Source organism: Caretta caretta, chromosome 1 (genome assembly GCF_965140235.1).
Source record: "Caretta caretta isolate rCarCar2 chromosome 1, rCarCar1.hap1, whole genome shotgun sequence".
NCBI lineage: Eukaryota > Metazoa > Chordata > Testudines > Cheloniidae > Caretta > Caretta caretta.
In genome coordinates, this window is record NC_134206.1 from 240,102,337 (window position 1) to 240,120,122 (window position 17,786).

The 17,786-nt window shown below is 45.3% G+C and overlaps 1 protein-coding gene across 5 annotated transcripts in view; it reads right to left on the minus strand.

The window, feature by feature from the left end:
- The window catches only part of PTPRO (protein tyrosine phosphatase receptor type O), a 209,965-nt gene that overhangs the window by 86,225 nt on the left and 105,954 nt on the right, over positions 1 to 17,786 (minus strand). For all 5 annotated transcript variants that reach the window (XM_075122144.1, XM_075122133.1, XM_075122135.1 and 2 more), the window contains one exon: positions 5,915 to 6,188. In XM_075122144.1, coding sequence (XP_074978245.1) covers positions 5,915 to 6,188 — 274 coding nt within the window. The remainder of the gene's footprint in view (positions 1 to 5,914; positions 6,189 to 17,786) is intronic.

Here is a 17,786-nt window from a genome sequence, read left to right on the forward strand (position 1 = left end):
TAGAACAGAAGCCACTTTAAGAGCAGAAGGGAGTAGTCTTTAAACAGCACCACAGCATCACACATCACTATTATTTTTTTAACCATATCGAGTGCAGGCTCCAGGGGAAGAGTAAATCTAGATATACAGAACGCAATTATTCATGCCGGAATTTGGCCAAGACACCAGGGTTAACACACCTACTCTTGTAAAAACTGTCACGGGATTTTTTTTCATGACAAGTGGTCAGGACCTCAATTTTACCTCTTCTTCAGCAGTAAAGTGTCCAACAAACCATATTGCACACTGGTTCAGTACTGAATCAGCAGGAAGAGTGCCACCTTCTTATCACCAATACCACATTCTGTCTTGCAGGTCTCCCATCTAAGGGCAGATCATAGCCAGTTCTGCTCACTCTGATGAAACCACAATCCAAAATAAATTGGCAACAGATTCGATCTGGTCAATTCACTAAATCTAAGACTGCGAGTTCAGGTATAGCAATCACTGGACCCTGCTACAGTCTCCAAATATGTGGACTATAGAATCCAAATAATCCAGGCATACATGATGCTAAAGACAGCAGAAGCTCTATGTTCTGTGGAGTTTTGACTAGTAGTGAGAAAGTCCTGAAACCATTCTAACTAGGGACACATGAACATACTCCCAATAAGTGAAACTGGCAAACTCTTCCTTTTTTATTAACCTCAAACTTTCTGACATCCATCCCAACATTCTCACTGCAGCAAGAGGGACTGTTGGATATTGAAACTACTTTCTCTTTGAAAATAAACCCCATTTGATCTCACAGAGAAGGTCCAAGTTAAAGATGACAGCCCTATGTGGCAGGAAAAAAAATTCTGATCTCTTTCTTCCTTTGATGAATGCAGCAAAAATTCTGTCAGACTTCAGTGGGGTGAGATTTCACCCTGTGAAGAGAGATTTTCTTTTTTGTCCACCTGCTGAGAGAAGAACATCATACAAGGAACTAGAATAGGGAAAGGAAATCAGCTTGTAGGAATATTGTATTGGAAAGCAGAGAGTTCTCAATAGAGAGAGCTTTTCTGTGGGTCCCTGAGGGGAAAAGCCTCTTTCCCCATACACTGCTCTGGTCTCAGTTGCCCTAGCACAGGATCGAGATGAAAGACGATAGTGGTATGTGGTGCCACTTCACAGACACTTCTGCAAATATCAGTAAGCCCAGAAGAACTGTTGTGAAATGTTTAAGGACAGCCTGGGGACCAATTGCAGTCAACATCATTTATCTCAAAGAGTCAGGCATCATTGGCTACATAGCTTGATTTATCCCATGGCAGCCCAACACATGTGGCCAGTTTGTAGCTGGTGTAACCTGACAGAAGTCAATGGCGTTGTATCAGGATGAATTTGCTCCAGGATCCATGCCGTAGCATGTCACAGATTACATAAGTCTATTTTTCACATGGTCACACTAAGTCAATGATATTTAACAGACAGAGAACCTATGGCACAGGGAAATATATGAATCTATCCTAATTACCTAACTGGTTACCACAATGTCAGACTTTTCCTGATCAAATACCCTTTCATTGAAACATCCCTCTCCTCAATTAGTGAGCTTCTTGAGAAGGCTATGATATTATAGGGGGGACTAGTAGCAACCCATATACTTAGGTTGCCCATGCTTTCCATTAGGAAGGATTCTTGCAACCTTTTCTTTGATAAGTTCTTATACCTGCATTGTTTAGAGCAAACCTTTGACTTTCAGCAGGGGAATGTCCTTAGGCTACAGATATGTATTTACTTCATCCCAGGAAACTCTGTTTAGCTTTTACTAAATATTGTAAGTTCAGACTTATGTCTCTGGCAAAGCAGCAGCAGAGACTGTACTGGGAATAGTACTGGGGGGGGGGGGGATTCTTCTGAATTTGTTTCCCAAGCAAAAAAAAAAAAAAAAAAGGCAGATTTGGCAATACTGAAACAGTTTGCAAATTCATGTCATTTTTGCTTAATTGTTTCAGTCCATCTGCTTCCCCTTCCCCCACAAAATAATCCAAAAAAGTCAAATCCTTTGGATACTTTGAATGAAAACAACTTTTTGTTTTGAATTTCTCATCATTTAATTTATTTTTTAATGTTAATAAAACACTTGAAATGGAAATGAAATGTTTTTTTCCCCAACATGAAATCATTTTCCCCCACTGCTCACTGAACATGTTTTAAAACTTTATTTTGGGATCAACCCCAAACCATCCCCCCCGGCCTCAATTTTTCAGTTGCCAGTGAACTGAAACATCTGTTATTTGCACAGCAGTACCTGGGGACCTCCATGGAACTGCCAGACCAGCTGCAGGGTGCTGAGCTGGTATCCCTTATTGATCAATGCTCCAACTCCATCTGGGGATATCACTTGGGATTGGAGCACTCCCAAGTAGGGGGAGAGAAAGAAAGCTAGCCCAAGCTCTATACAACCAGAGCCTATACCCAGGGTGTGGCCCCAGCAGCCCATCACTCCCTCTGGGGGCACTATATGGATCAGGAGCTCTCCCAACTCCCAACTTTTGGGAATAAGTGGGGAGTAAGAGCTGGGCTGGGCTCCTACCACCTTCAACTGCCCCATGCATTTGGACCCAGTGATTCATCCTCCATTAGGAAATAACAGCCTTCTCCTGCTGGCAGGCAGCTAATGTAGCCAGTCCTGTCTCTCAGGTGGTAGCAGTCTATACTGTGGTGCTGAAGGCTTAGGTTTCAAACCCTGAAGAAGATGCTCGCTGAGGTGGTGTTACAGATGTTCATAACCAAATTTGTTTTTACCATTTTCCTTTAAAAGCAAAATCTAGGAAATGGCATTTTAAAAATTACATTCAAAGGACACTATTAAGGTTGCAAGGAAGCACTCAAAAGTTAGGAAATGCCACAATACTTCTGGAACCTTAACTCAGCCGCCTTGTGCATCTTTAATTACATGAGCATAACCTATTTTTTCGACAGGTCCCTGTCTCATTACGTAGCATTTCCTAACTTTCAAATGCTTGACCTTGCAATTCAAATGATGTTCATCGAAAGGACTTTTGGAAGATTGTGATTATTGTATATGCTGTTTGTTGACAGTGGCAGTGCCGTACTTACACAGTTTTATAAAGTTCCAGAGTAGGGCTGCCAACTCAGAGGGAAGCTATTCCGGGAGATTTCCCCTCTCCCCCCCCCCCCGCCCCCCCAACACGATGTAATGTCATTTTCTTAAAATCTCCTTGATTGCTTTCAACAGTCACCGGGAGACCGATTCCAGGAGACTCCAGGCCAATCCTGGAGGGTTGGCAACCCTATTCCAGAGCCAGAAACCAAACAAAATTATACATTGATTTCAATTTGTCATTTGACCCCAAAAGGTACTCTATCAAAAAACTCCCTCCAGTCTCAGAGTTTCTCCTGATTTGCTTCAGCCAGGTCTTAATCAGCCCAGTTTAAACAGTGAAAAGGGCTCTCTGACGTTATATGGCAACAACTTGTCACAGAAACCTGGCTGTGAATGAGACTTCTGCCCAGATGTACAATCAAAGACCTGATTAATCACAAATGGCTAACTATTTTTCCCCCATTGGAGTTTTTAAAAAGAACAGGACTTTCAGATTAAGAAACCATTTAAAGAGATACAAATTAGTTTCAATGTTTGTAAGCCATGTGCCACAGTTCGGGCCCACAGCTGCACCTGCGCACCCCCAGGCGGGGCTGTACGGCCTAGCGGCCGGAGTCAATAGCTGCCCCCCAGCTTGAGGCTGTATGATCTAGCGGCCGGAGTCAATAGCTGCCCCCGGCTCGAGGCTGAACAGCCTAGCTGCCGGAGTCAATAGCTGTTAGAATGGGCAGCCACCTCAGGGGGGTGGCAGCCTGTATAGGTATCAGGGGGTAGCCATGTTAGTCTGTATTCACATAAACAACAAGGAGTCTGGTGGCACCTTAAAGACTAACCGTTTTATTTGGGCATAAGCTTTCATGGGTAAAAAACCACTTCTTCAGATGCATGGACTGAAAATTACAGATGCAGGCATTATATAATGACACATGAAGAGAAAGGAGTTACCTCACAAGTGGGGAACCAATGCTGACAGGGCCAATTCGATCAGGGTGGATGTAGTCCACTCCCAACAATAGATGAGGCGGTGTCAATTCCAGGAGAGGCAAAGCTGCATTTGTAATGAGCCAGCCACTCCCAGTCCCTATTCAAGCCCAAATTAATGGTGTTAAATTTGCAAATGAATTTTAGTTCTGCAGTTTCTCTTTGAAGTCTGTTTCTGAAGTTTTTTTTTGTTCAAGTATAGCCACTTTTAAATCTGTTATAGAATGTCCAAGAAGATTGAAGTGTTCTCCTATTGGCTTTTGTATGTTACCATTCCTGATGTTCAATTTGTGTCCATTTATTCTTTTACGTAGGGACTGTCTGGTTTGGCCAATGTACATGGCAGAGGGGTATTGCTGGCACATGATGGCATATATAACATTAGTAGACATGCAGGTGAATGAGCCCCTGATGGTGTGGCTGATGTGGTTGGGTCCTCTGATGGTGCCGCTAGAGTAGATATGGGGACAGAGTAGGGAACGAGGTTTGCTACGGGGATTGGTTCCTCGGTTAGTGTTTCTGTGGTGTGGTGTGTAGTTGCTGGTGAGTATTTGCTTCTGGTTGGGGGTTAGGAGGACACAGGCCCTCCCTCTCCACCAGGTCCCAACCCAGGGCCCTGTTGGTGGCAGAATTGCCTGCCACCAGCTCGGCGGGGATCCGGCCGAAATATGCCGAGCTAGTCTCCGGTTGTCCAACCAACTCCTCGCAAAGACTCCCTGGGTTACTTCCTACCAGTTTTTCCACATCTGTTGGCTTCCCAGTTCCCTCAGTTCCTTCTCCCTCAGCCGTGTCCCATGCCTGGGGGTTGAGGGTTGCTGTCAGCTGGCTGGCCTCTGCATCTTGAAGTGCCCACAGCCCTCCAGCAGGGGTCAGCAGCACACCTCCTTCCCCTACAGCAGTCTGCCCCGACTGAGCCAGGCTGCTCCCTCTTATACTGGCGTTGCACTTTCAGCATGCCCAGTAGGGCCATGGGGGAATGGCGCCCTCACCCCACAGTAAGGCGTTAACCCCCACAGTCCCAGTGTGAGACATGCATGCCCCGTCACACCATGTTAGAATTATGGCAGGGCTCAGCATCCGACATTGAATCAGAAGCCTTGGTACCTCTCATGATGTGAGGATGGACTAAATGTAATCAGACCTCCCCGCCCTGTTTCTGGTGGATGAATCATATCATCATCAACACACACAAACCTGTTAAAAGAGGGGTTACTAAAAGGTGGTCCATGCTACAAAATCTTTGAGATGCCCCAATTGGGTGGGAGATTGTCACAGTGACCACCTGGCTTCCCAGTGACAACTGCACAGAGCACCTCACCTCCTATTCATGATCAAACAACATCCATGTGACAGCTACAGCAGAAGAGCCCCCAGCACCACATGGCCAGGCAGCTCTCACTGGACTGCCAGCGAGTGCTTTTTAGGTCTCAGACCACGGTTTGGATCATAGTATGGATATATGCATGTAAAAGATGAGAAATTTCCATCAATATATTTAGGCAGGTTTTCAGGGTTGGCTTATACACAGCTCAGGTCCTGGAAATGGCTCATCTCTTCTGCCCATCCTAGAAAGGAGCTTCCCTGGCCCACCTGCTCAGGGAATGAGTACCACAGATGAGCCTGGGGTGCCCCTTTCCAGCCTTTTTATGGGCTGGGCTACCCAGGGAGGCTCTACAGCTGCTCTTCCTTCCACCCAAAACTTCAGAGCCTTTGCTCCTAGTCCTCCCTACAACCCAGTCAGGACCTTTTAAATGTAGTTCAACCTCTGCACAGAATTATGTTTGGAGTGACACACACACAAAGAAGAAAGAGAGAAAAACTGAGTAAGTTGCTACTTACTGGTTAACACAGTGATCGATCTCACTGGTTTGGAAACCATATTGGAATTCACCACCATCAGAGTCACTATGTAATAAAGGCCATGGTAACTGGCATTAAAAACCACAGGGGAAGGTAAAGTGCTGTTGAATTCTTCAAACTGGAAAAAGTAGTTCTTGGATTCACCAGTTATCTTCACAACGTACACAGAGGACGAGCTCACTACATCAGACTCCTCCAACGACACTACAATGCAGTTGTCATCTCGGACAGTAACTTGGAAAGGTGCTGCATTCTACAAGACAATAAAAGAAGAGATGCTAAAGGAAAATCCAGGGTATCAGTAATTTCACTTTCCTCTATCTGTTTAGGTATTTATACCCCACTCATTCCTGTGGCATTTCTGTGCCTGCTTCCAGTGGGATGAAAAATAAAAATTTCCTTCCACAAGAGGGTTAGTTTGCAAAATTCTTGCAATCTTTTTAGGACCTGATCCAAAGCCCGAAGTTAATGCTGCATGATTATTAGGCAAATCCATCTGCTAATGCAAGATTGTTCCCTACATTATATTTTCCAATGCTATGACTAGTCCAGCTTTCAAGTCCCCAAAACCTGAAACTCTGCTGTTTCCCTGGGAAACTATTTCTGAATTGTCCTTTTCACCACACAGGTTGCTGGTTGTTGGAGGATTTTTTTGTTTGTTTGTTTCATTTGTTTTTTGAGTAGGGGCAGGGATGAAAGGCAGATACCAGGTGAAGAAGGATTTTAGAAAAAGCTGCAAAGAATACCACGGAGGCATTAAAAAAAAAAGGACAGTAGAGTTAATGGAAATGTCTTTATTATGCAGAAGCAGGGCACTACAGGCCTGATCCTGGGAAATGAGAAGAATCTGCAGCGGAGGGCCGATTTCTGTGATATACAGAACTGACCAAGCACACTCATAAAGTCCTGTCTAAGCATTCACTGGGTGCTTAGTACCTCTCAGGATCAGGCCTTATCTTTGCATCTCCAAAGCTTTCATTAGTGTTAGAACATAGGAATGGCCACATTGGGTCAGACCAAAGGTCCATCCAGCCCAATATCCTGTCTACCGACAGTGGCCAGTGCCAGGTACCCCAGAGGAAGTAAACTCTCTCCTGCCATCCATCTCCACCCTCTGACAACAGAGGCTAGGGACACCATTCCTTGCCCTCCTGGCTAATAGCCATTAATGGACTTAACCTCCATGAATTTATCCAGTTCTCTTTTAAACCCTGTTGTAGTCCTAGCCTTCACAACCTCCTCAGGCAAGGAGTTCCACAGGTTGACTGTGAGCTGTGTGAAGAACTTTCATTTCTTTTAAACCTGCTGCCCATTAACTTCATTTGGTGGTCCCTAGTTCTTATATGGGAACAAGTAAATAACTTTGCCTTATTAACTTTCTCTACACCACTTGTGATTTTATATACCTCTATCATGTCCCCCCTTATTCTCCTCTTTCCAAGTTGAAAAGTCCTAGCCTCTTTAATCTCTCCTCAGATGGGACCCGTTCCAAACCCCTTATCCTTTTAGTTCCCCTTTTCTGAACCTTTTATAATGTCAGTATATCTTTTTTGAGATGAGGGGACCACATCTGTACGCAGTATTCAAGATGTGGGTGTACCATGGATTTATATAAGGGCAATAAAATATTCTCCGTCTTATTCGCTATCCCTTTTTTAATGATTCCTAACATCCCGTTTGCTTTTTTGACTGCTGCTGCACACTGCATGGACATCTTCAGAGAACTATCCACGATGACTCCAAGATCTTTCTCCTGATTAGTTGTAGCTAAATTAGTCCCCATCATATTGTATGTATAGTTGGGGTTATTTTTTCCAATGTGCATTACTTTACATTTGTCCACATTAAATTTCATTTGCCATTTTGTTGCCCAATCACTTAGTTTTGTGAGATCTCTTTGAAGTTCTTCACAGTCTGCTTTGGTCATAACTATCTTGAGCAGTTTAGTATCGTCTGTAAATTTTGCCACCTCACTGTTTACCCCTTTCTCCAGATCATTTATGAATAAGCTGAATAGGATTGGTCCTAGGACTGACCCTTGGGGAACACCACCAGTTACCCCTCTCCATTCTGATAATTTACCATTTATTCCTACCTTTTGTTCCCTTTCTTTTAACCAGTTCTCAGTGCATGAAAGGATCCTCCCTCTTATCCCATGACAACTTAATTTACATAAGAGCCTGTGGTGAGGGACCTTGTCAAAGGCTTTCTGGAAATCTAAGTACACTATGTCCACTGGATCCCCCTTGTCCACATCTTTGTTGAACCCTTCAAAGAACTCTAATAGATTACTAAGATACAATCTCCCTTTACAGAAACCATGTTGACTTTTGCGCAACAATTTATGCTCTTCTATGTGTCTGACAATTTTATTCTTTACTATTGTTTTAACTAATTTGCCCAGTACTGACAGACTTACTGGTCTGTAATTGCCAGGATCACGTCTAGAGCCCTTTTCAAATATTGGCGTTACATTACCTATCTTCCAGTCATTGAGTACAGAAGCTGATTTAAAGGACAGGTTACAAACCATAGTTAATAGTTCGCAATTTCACATTTGAGTTCTTTCAGAACTCTTGGGTGAATGCCACCTGGTCCCGGTGACTCGTTACTGTTAAGTTTCTCAATTAATTCCAAAACCTCTAGTGACACTTCAATCTGTGACAATTCCTCAGATTTGTCACCTACAAAAGATGACTCAGGTTTGGGAATCTCCCTAACATCCTCAGCTGTGAAGACTGAAGCATAGAATTCATTTAGTTTCTCTGCAATGACTTTATCATCTATAAGTGCTCCTTTTGTATCTCGATTGTTCAGGGGCCCCACTGGTTGTTTGGGACACTGATGAAATAGTGGGAATAGGAACTTTTGCCAGTCACTACTTTTTCATTTCTTAAGTTAAGCCATTTCATTTTAAATGTTTCTTTCATATGTGGTTAAGAAAAAATTGAGTGATTTAACCTTGTTTTCATATATCATGAGCATGTAAAGTTACTGCCAGCTGAAAAGCCTTTTCCTTTTATTAATTGCAAGCCAGCTGTCAGCAAGAAGCACTTGTTCTCTACAGGAATTCCAAAACATAACTGCTGTAATTAATTAGAAGAAAAGATTAATCTTTACAGCAGTGGTTTCTTTTCTTTTTCCTTCCTCCTGCCTTCCACTCCACCCCTTTTACAGATGCAGTATTGCCAACCCCACACATTCAAAACTCAGGAGAGTCAGGCCCCCAAAATCATAAGATTGGCTTAAGAATCATGAGGTTTTCAAAAATAATAAATATTTTTATTATTAATTATTATTATTATTTATTTGCCTTCTGGGTTTTGGGTCATATTTTCAAGCTTTTCTCCACAATCATGAGGGCTAGAAACTTTTATTTTTCTAAAAATTAAAGCTGAGGTTATTGCAAAAGGAAATTGCTCCAGGAGCTGGGGTCTGAAGAAAAATACCAAATATCTGAAAACTAGTGATAAATTCGCAAGAGTTGGCAATACTGTGTATAGTAGAGAACTGAGGTTGAAACCATCGACATTAAGTACTATAGAAAGTGGATATCCTACAAAATGACAAACTGGGTTTCAGATCCTGAGTACAGCTGCAGGGCCTGAGTCTGCAGAGAGGCTGAAACAATAGCTCTGAGAGGTGTGAATTACCCCGTACAATGGGATGTTAACTTCTAGACCTTCTATTCTGGGGAACTCCTCCACTACCACCTCTCAAAGAGGGAATTATGTGAGAAAAGTGCAATGGGCTAGCTTATCCACAATGATTCACAGTATTTACCCCAGTAACCTTGGTGTGAGTTCCCCTGCCTCTTACGAAGTCTGTGTTGCCCCTGCTGCTCTCAAAAGAAGCGTTGCTTCTACTGCAGCTGCAGAAGGAGGGAAAGGCTCAAGTTGCTGCCCCTGTATTTATGGGAAGGAAGGGGCCCATCAGCTACTGCCACTCCAACTGGGGAGGGATCACGATGTAGGATCAGTGCTGTGAGGGTGAAGCCACAAACGGGCCCCTATGTCAAGGTGAGCCTAGAGCCACAGGTTGCCTTAATCTGTCTTCGTACAGATAAGGATGGGCCAGGAGACCTGTTCCTGCGAAAGCTGAGAGACTTTAGAGCTGGACACAAACTGCAGCATTGGTCTTTCTCTATAATGGACCTAATCTTAACCCAAACCTGGGATAAACATCAGTTCCAGATTTTGATTTGATCTTTGCAGTTTGGTTCCAATCTCCAATCCTAAAATCCTTAAGTGATTTTAGGATTTTAAAATGATACACACAAAATATTATTAGGAATTAATATCTTATAGTAAAAGTTTGTTACACTTTGCAGATGGCACAGTCGTTACTCCAAAGAGTTTACAGGCTGAGATCCCCACCCTGCAAAGACTCACACATGAAGACTTACAAATGCTTACCTTTTCTCCATTTGGATTGATATGCTTACCTTTTGAAGTCAATAGGGCTAACCATATATGTCTTTGCCCAATCCTGCAATCTAAATCACACAGGATCCAACTGCAGGATTAGGGATTACATTTTAGAGCTGGTCAAGAAAAACAAACAACAACAAAACGAGGGGGGATTTGGGTAAATTTCATCCTCTCCCCCATCAACATTTGAAATTATTCCTACTATACCCCTCTAACACAGGCCCATGCAGCATCAAGGAAGTGTCCATAATGCTGGTCTCCATGAAACACGTGTGTGCCTGTCACTTGACAAAGAATCACAGAAAGAGTAACTTTATTCTAAGACTAAATAAGGAATTAGGTCCTGATTAATAGATTATAAACCCAGAAGGGGCCCCTGTGGTCTCATCTGAGCTCCTGTAATAACACAGGCCATAGGATTTCCCTTTATTTCTGTTTGCACTCGCACATATCTTTTAGAAAAACATCCAATCTTGATTTTAAAATTGCTAGTGATGGAGAATCCACCACAACCCTTGGACAGCTATTCTAATGGTTAATTACCCTCACTGTTAAAAATTTGCTTTTATTTCCCTTCTGAATTTATCTAGTTTCAACCTCCAGCCATTGGACTGTGTTAGATCTTTCTCTGCAAGAGCGAAGAGCCCATTATTAAATATTCATTCCCCATGTAGGTACTTATTGACTGATCAAGTCGCGAAGTCACTTAACCATGTATCTAACATGAAGCATGTGAGTAATCCCATTGAAGTCAATGGGTTTGAAGTCAATGGAACTACTCATATACCTAATTTAGGCCCATGCTTAGGTAGAATAAGGTAAACTGTGCTATCCCCAAAGATACTCTGGTCTTCTCACTTCTAACCAGAACCTGTCCCAGCACCATCCCCAAACCCCTTGCCTAACTTCTTGCTATACATGTTGTCATAAATATAAAGGGAAGGGTAACCACCTTTCTGTATATAGAACTATAAAATCCCTCCTGGCCACAGGCAAAACTCTTTCACCTGTAAAGGGTTAAGAAGCTAGGATAACCTTGCTGGCACCTGACCAAAATGACCAATGAGGAGACAAGTTACTTTCAAAGCTGGGGGGGGTGGGGGAACAAAGGTTCTGTCAGTGTGTGTGATGCTTTTACTGGGAACAGAGCAGGAATGCAGGTCAGAACTCCTGTAAAGGGCTAATAAGCAATCTAGTTAGATATGCGTTAGATTCTCTTTTGTTTAAATGGCTGATAAAATAAGTTGTGCTGAATGGGATGTATATTCCTATTTTTTCGTCTTTTTGTAACTTAAGGTTTTGCCTAGAGGGATTCTCTATGTTTTGAATCTGATTACCCTGTAAGGTATTTCCCTTCCTGATTTTACAGAGGTTTTTCTTTTACTTCTTCTTTAATTAAAATTCTCTTAAGAACCTGATTGCTTTTTCATTGTTCTTAAGATCCAAGGGTTTGGGTCTGTGTTCACCTATGCAAATTGGTGAGGATTTTTATCAAGCCTTCCCCAGGAAAGGGGGTGTAAGGCTTGGGGGGATATTTTGGGGGGAAGACGTCTCCAAGTGGGCTCTTTCCCTGTCTTTTGTTTAACACGCTTGGTGGTGGCAGCATAAGGTCCAAGGACAAAAGGTAAAAGTTTGTACCTTGAGGAAGTTTTAAACTAAGCTGGTAAGAATAAGCTTAGGGGGTCTTTCATGCAGGTCCCCACATCTGTACCCTAGAGTTCAGAGTGGGGAAGGAACCTTGACACATTTAAAGGAAACAAACAAACAAAAAGCCCCATTGAAAATCTGTATGTTTTAAGGCACGCAATTACAGTTTAAACCATAGTTGCTCATATTAATCGTAATTTAGATTACTGGTAGTGCTAATAAAGTACAGCTGGAAATTAATGATATAATTGCAGAGTTGTATATAGTCTCAGCATATAATTATATGCTTATAAGTGTCATTCATATTTGGTGCGATTTTATTCTTTGATGTGTATATGGGTGTTGTACTAACTGCACCAAAGTACATTTTATTGCAGTTTTTCCCATCACAAGGTGTGCTGGACTTGATAGTAAATTCCATCCATCTGACAGCCAGGTGACCCCCCTACATAACTCTCATATGATCATCATAACATAACTGTAGTACACCATATATCAAATCCCCACAGTAAGTTGCTACTGTTATCAGTGGTAAGATTCAGATGCAGACAATAATTAATTCCAAGTGAGTTATCACTGAAGCAAACTGCTGCCAGTGAGTTTGTAAAAGAAGTAATCTCCCTCCCTCACACACCTGTGCTCATGTGCTTTAAACTATTGCCTGAATGATGCACATCTTTGGAGTGACATCTGTTCTATACATTACAGGCATTGCGTGGCCTTCTTCAACAATTTCTGATCTTTGGTTCTGACACTCAGGTTCTGATTTCAAAATGCAGGGACAGATAGATCAGAATACAGGACTCAAAAATGTATGTGAAAACTTAGGTCATTTTTCTCCCCTCTTGCATATGCAGTCTGATTTTCTAATGTTTCTAAAAGAGTGGGCCAATGTCTGATGTTCTCTTTTTTGGAGTGTGAGAGAAGAAGGTTACTAGCCAATGTTGGTTTTGTGCTTTTCAGAGGAAGGGTGGGGACAAAACCAGCATTGTTTCTAAGCACCACTGTCAGTGACAAACATGCCCCATTTAACTAGAATGTAAAGCTGGTGTCTCTTAGGACTGACAGCATCAGTATGGAAATACACATTTCATTACTTCTGGTCAGCTACCTTCAGGATTTAATTTGCTGGTGTCGCAGCTAGAATGGCTGTTTCATGCCCGTGGGGAAAATTGGCAGGACTTGTGCATTCTGAACCAAATGATTAGCTCCAACTTCCTTCCGAGTTTATTATCACAAGCTTGTGCTGCACCAAAGGACTTAGAAAAAGCGGGAAAATGAATCCTGCATGGTTGTGTCTGCTTGAGTGCCCTTCAGCTCAGGGAGAAGTCATGCCAATGGAATTTCCAACCTACAACCAGTTCCCAATAAAAAAAAAAAGCAAGAAAATATAATGACATCACACAAACGGCTATTCAAAGAGTAACGGGAAAATAAATGGAATGCAGCAGAGCTCATAGACTTCCAGAATATAGAGCTATGTCCTCCTTTTAGCTTCCTATAACAGTGGTCTCCAACCTTTTTATGCCCAAGATCATTTTTTGAATCTAAGGGCAACCCAGGATCTACCCTGCCCATTCCCCGAGGCCCCACTCCTTCCCCAAAGCCCCGTCCCACATACTCCATTCCCCCCCTTCCGTCGCTCGCTCTCCCCCACCCTCACTCACTTTCACCGGGCTGGGGCAGGGGGTTAGGGTTCGGGGTGCAAGCTCTAGGAGGGAGTTTGGGTGCAAGAGAGGGCTCTGGGCTGTGGCAGTGTGTTGGGGTGTTGGAGAGGATACAGGGTGCTGGCTGTGGGAGGGGGGTCAGGGCTGTAGCAGGGAGTTGCGGTGCAGGAGAGGGTATGGGGTGCTGGCTCTGGGAGGGGCTCAGGGCTGGGGCAGAGTGTTGGGGTACAGAGTGCTGACTCTGGGAGGGGGGTCAGGGCTTGGGTCTGGGAGGGGGTTTGGGGTGCTGTCTCTGGGAGGGGGCTCAGGGATGGGGGTTGGGGTGTGGCCTCCTGCTGGACAGCACTTACCTCTGGCGGTTCCCATCTAAGGCTAAGGCAGGCTCCCTGCTTACCCCAGTCCCATGCCATTCCCGGAAGGGGCCAACACGCCCCTGTGGCCCCTGGGAGGAAGGCGGGGGGGGGGCACATGGCTCTGCGCGCTGTCCCTCTCTGCAAGCACCATCCCTACAGCTCTCCTGGCCAACAGGAGCTGCGGGAGCAGTGCTTGGAGACAGGAGCATTGCGCGGAGGGAGACCCCTGCCTTCCTGCCCCCAGGGCTGCGCTGGCCGCTTCCAGGAGCAGCATGCGGCCGGGGTATGCAGGGAGTCTGCCTTAGCTGCAGCCACACTGCACCACTGGAGATCTCAATCAACTGGGAGATCCTCTAGGATCGACCAGTCGGTGACCACTGTCCAATAACAGTACAAGCTTTACATATGGAGGAACAGGGTTACAGAAAGGTCAAAGTTTGAAAAAGGCCACTGATTTTGCGCTCCTTTGTTTTTGGGTATCCAACCTGTGACATGTTGGGCCCGATTTTCAGAAGTGCCGATCAGCCAAATGTTCCATTAACTTCAGATGGAGATGTGGGTATGCAGCAGTTCTGAAAAATCAGGCCCAGGGTGTCTCATATTGAGTAACTGAAAACTGGGGCACAAAAATGAATGGCCAATGTTGAAAATATTGCCGTAAGTGACTTATATTCAGAGATTCTTTTTTTTGGTAAGGCCAAAAGGGAATCGCTATGATCCGCTAGTATGCCCTTCTGTCAATAGAAGAGGGTTTAGAACAAACTGATAAATTAAACAGTAAATTAAAATAAATCAATAAAACAGTAATAAGTCACCAGGACCAGATGGTATTCATCCAAGAGTTCTGAAGGAACTCAAATGTGAAATTGCAGAACTGTAATAACAGTTGAAAACAGCCTCTGTGCCAGATGACTGGAAAGTAACAAATGTAACACCGATTTTGAAAGGGCTCCAGGGGAGATCCTGGCAGTTATAGGCCTGTAAGCCTAACTTCAGTATTGGGCAAATTGGTAGAAACTATCGTAAAGAACAGAATTATTAGACACATAGATAAACTCGAATTGTTGGGGAAGTAGTCAACATGGCATTTGTAATGGGAAGTCATGCCTCACAAATCAATTAAAATTCTTCGAGGGAGTCAAAAAAGCATGTGGATAAAGGTGATCCAGTCGATATAGCATGCTTGGAATTTCAAAGGTCCCACTCCAAAGGCTCTTAAGCAGACTAAGCAGCCATGGGATAAGAGGGAAGGTCCTCTCATGGATCAGTAGCAAAGGGCAGGAATAATGCTCAGTTTTCACAATGGAGGGAGATGAAAAGCAGGGTCTCCAAGGACCTGTATTGAGACCAGTGCTGTTCAATATATTAATGATCTGGAAAAGGGAATGAACAGTGAAACAGCAGAGCCTGTAGACAATACAAAATTATTCAAGATAGTTAAGTCCAAAGCAGACTGAAAGGAATTACAGAGGGATCTCACAAAACTGGATGACTGGGCAACAAAATGGCAAATGAAAGTCAACACTGATCAGTGCCAAGTAACGCACATTGGAAAAAATAATCTCAACTCCATATACAATGGCGGCTTCTAAATTAGCTGTTACCACCCAAGAGAGGTCTTGGAGTCACCATGGAGAGTTCTCTGAAAACTTCCACTCGATGTGCAGCACCAGTCAAAAAAACCAAACAGAATGTTAGGAACTATTAGGAAAGGGATTTAAAATAAGACAAAAGTATCATATAGTGCCACTATATAAATCCATGGTGCACGGTTTCCAGCTCTGGTCACCCCCTCTCAGAAACGATATAGTGGAACTGGAAAAGGTTCAGAGAAGAGCAGCAAAGGTAATCAAGGGTGTGAAAGAGCTTCCGTACAAGAAGAGTCTAAAACCATGAGGGCAGTTCAGCTCAGAAAAGAGACAACTAAGGGGGGGATATGATGGAGATCTATAAAATCATGATTGGCGGGGGAAAGTGTTCTTTGCTCCCTCACACAATCCAAACACCAGGGGTCACTTGATGAGATTAACGGGCAGCAGGTTGAATACACACCAAAGGAAGTACTTTTTCCACACAACGCACCTATGGAACTTGTTGCAAGTGGATGTTGTGACAGCCAGAAAGTATAACTGGGTTAAAAAAAGAACTGGGGCTGAAGCTGCCCGAGCCCTGGGGCTGAGGCTGCTGGAGCCCTGCCTGCCAGGGCTGGGGCTGAAGCTGCCCGAGCCCTGGGGCTGAGGCTGCTGGAGCCCTGCCTGCCAGGGCTGGGGCTGAAGCTGCCCGAGCCCTGGGGCTGAGGCTGCTGGAGCCCTGCCTGCCAGGGCTGGGGCTGAAGCCGCCCGAGCCCTGGGGCTGAGGCTGCTGGAGCCCTGCCTGCCAGGGCTGGGGCTGAAGCCGCCCGAGCCCTGGGGCTGAGGCTGCTGGAGCCCTGCCTGCCAGGGCTGGGGCTGAAGCCGCCCGAGCCCTGGGGCTGAGGCTGCTGGAGCCCTGCCTGCCAGGGCTGGGGCTGAAGCCGCCCGAGCCCTGGGGCTGAGGCTGCTGGAGCCCTGCCTGCCAGGGCTGGGGCTGAAGCTGCCCGAGCCCTGGGGCTGAGGCTGCTGGAGCCCTGCCTGCCAGGGCTGGGGCTGAAGCTGCCCGAGCCCTGGGGCTGAGGCTGCTGGAGCCCTGCCTGCCAGGGCTGGGGCTGAAGCCGCCCGAGCCCTGGGGCTGAGGCTGCTGGAGCCCTGCCTGCCAGGGCTGGGGCTGAAGCTGCCCGAGCCCTGGGGCTGAGGCTGCTGGAGCCCTGCCTGCCAGGGCTGGGGCTGAAGCTGCCCGAGCCCTGGGGCTGAGGCTGCTGGAGCCCTGCCTGCCAGGGCTGGGGCTGAAGCTGCCCGAGCCCTGGGGCTGAGGCTGCTGGAGCCCTGCCTGCCAGGGCTGGGGCTGAAGCTGCCCGAGCCCTGGGGCTGAGGCTGCTGGAGCCCTGCCTGCCAGGGCTGGGGCTGAAGCTGCCCGAGCCCTGGGGCTGAGGCTGCTGGAGCCCTGCCTGCCTATCCCCAGTGACAGGGCTTTGGCGGCTTCAGCCCCCAACCTTTTCAATTCTTAGTAGAGGGCAGGAGTGGGACTAATGGGGGCTTTCAGGAGCTATAGACATGCCCCCTACAGCAAACCCTCCCAGTGCAAAAGTCAAACCTTACTCAGAAATAAGGGTGACATGGTATAGCACATCCCACATCCCTAACTTTCTGTCTAGCCCACCTGAGCCCCCAGACTGGGAAGAGACTGGTGCCACCCCTGGTACGGGGGCGGGGTGTGTCATAATTTTCTTTTAGTCCAAAGGGAGTTGCCAGCAGAAAAAGCTTGAGAAACACTAACAGAGGTTTCATCCTCTGAGGGCCACAAACAGATGTGGAAGAGTCACACCACAGTCCCTTTTTATGGCTAGATGGAAGAGGAGGTCAGGGGTCATGCAGCTGTTGTCTATTGTAACATGAGATCTCAGTTTGAAAGAGGTGGAGAAGCACTGCTCCAGGCATATTACTTCTATTTTGAAATTTCAAACATTTCTTAAATACTCCCCTCAGGAAATTTTCTGGTCCCCAGTACCACCTCCATTGCGGTTACCTGACATGCTCCACCACATTCCCATCTCTACCTCACTCATTTTTCCACTCCCTCATGGGCTAAAGTGGGAAAACACATAGGTTCTGAAGCACATTCCATGTGGCCCCAAATAGTTCCAGAGCCACCAAGCCCCACACTGGGACTGCCCCTTTGT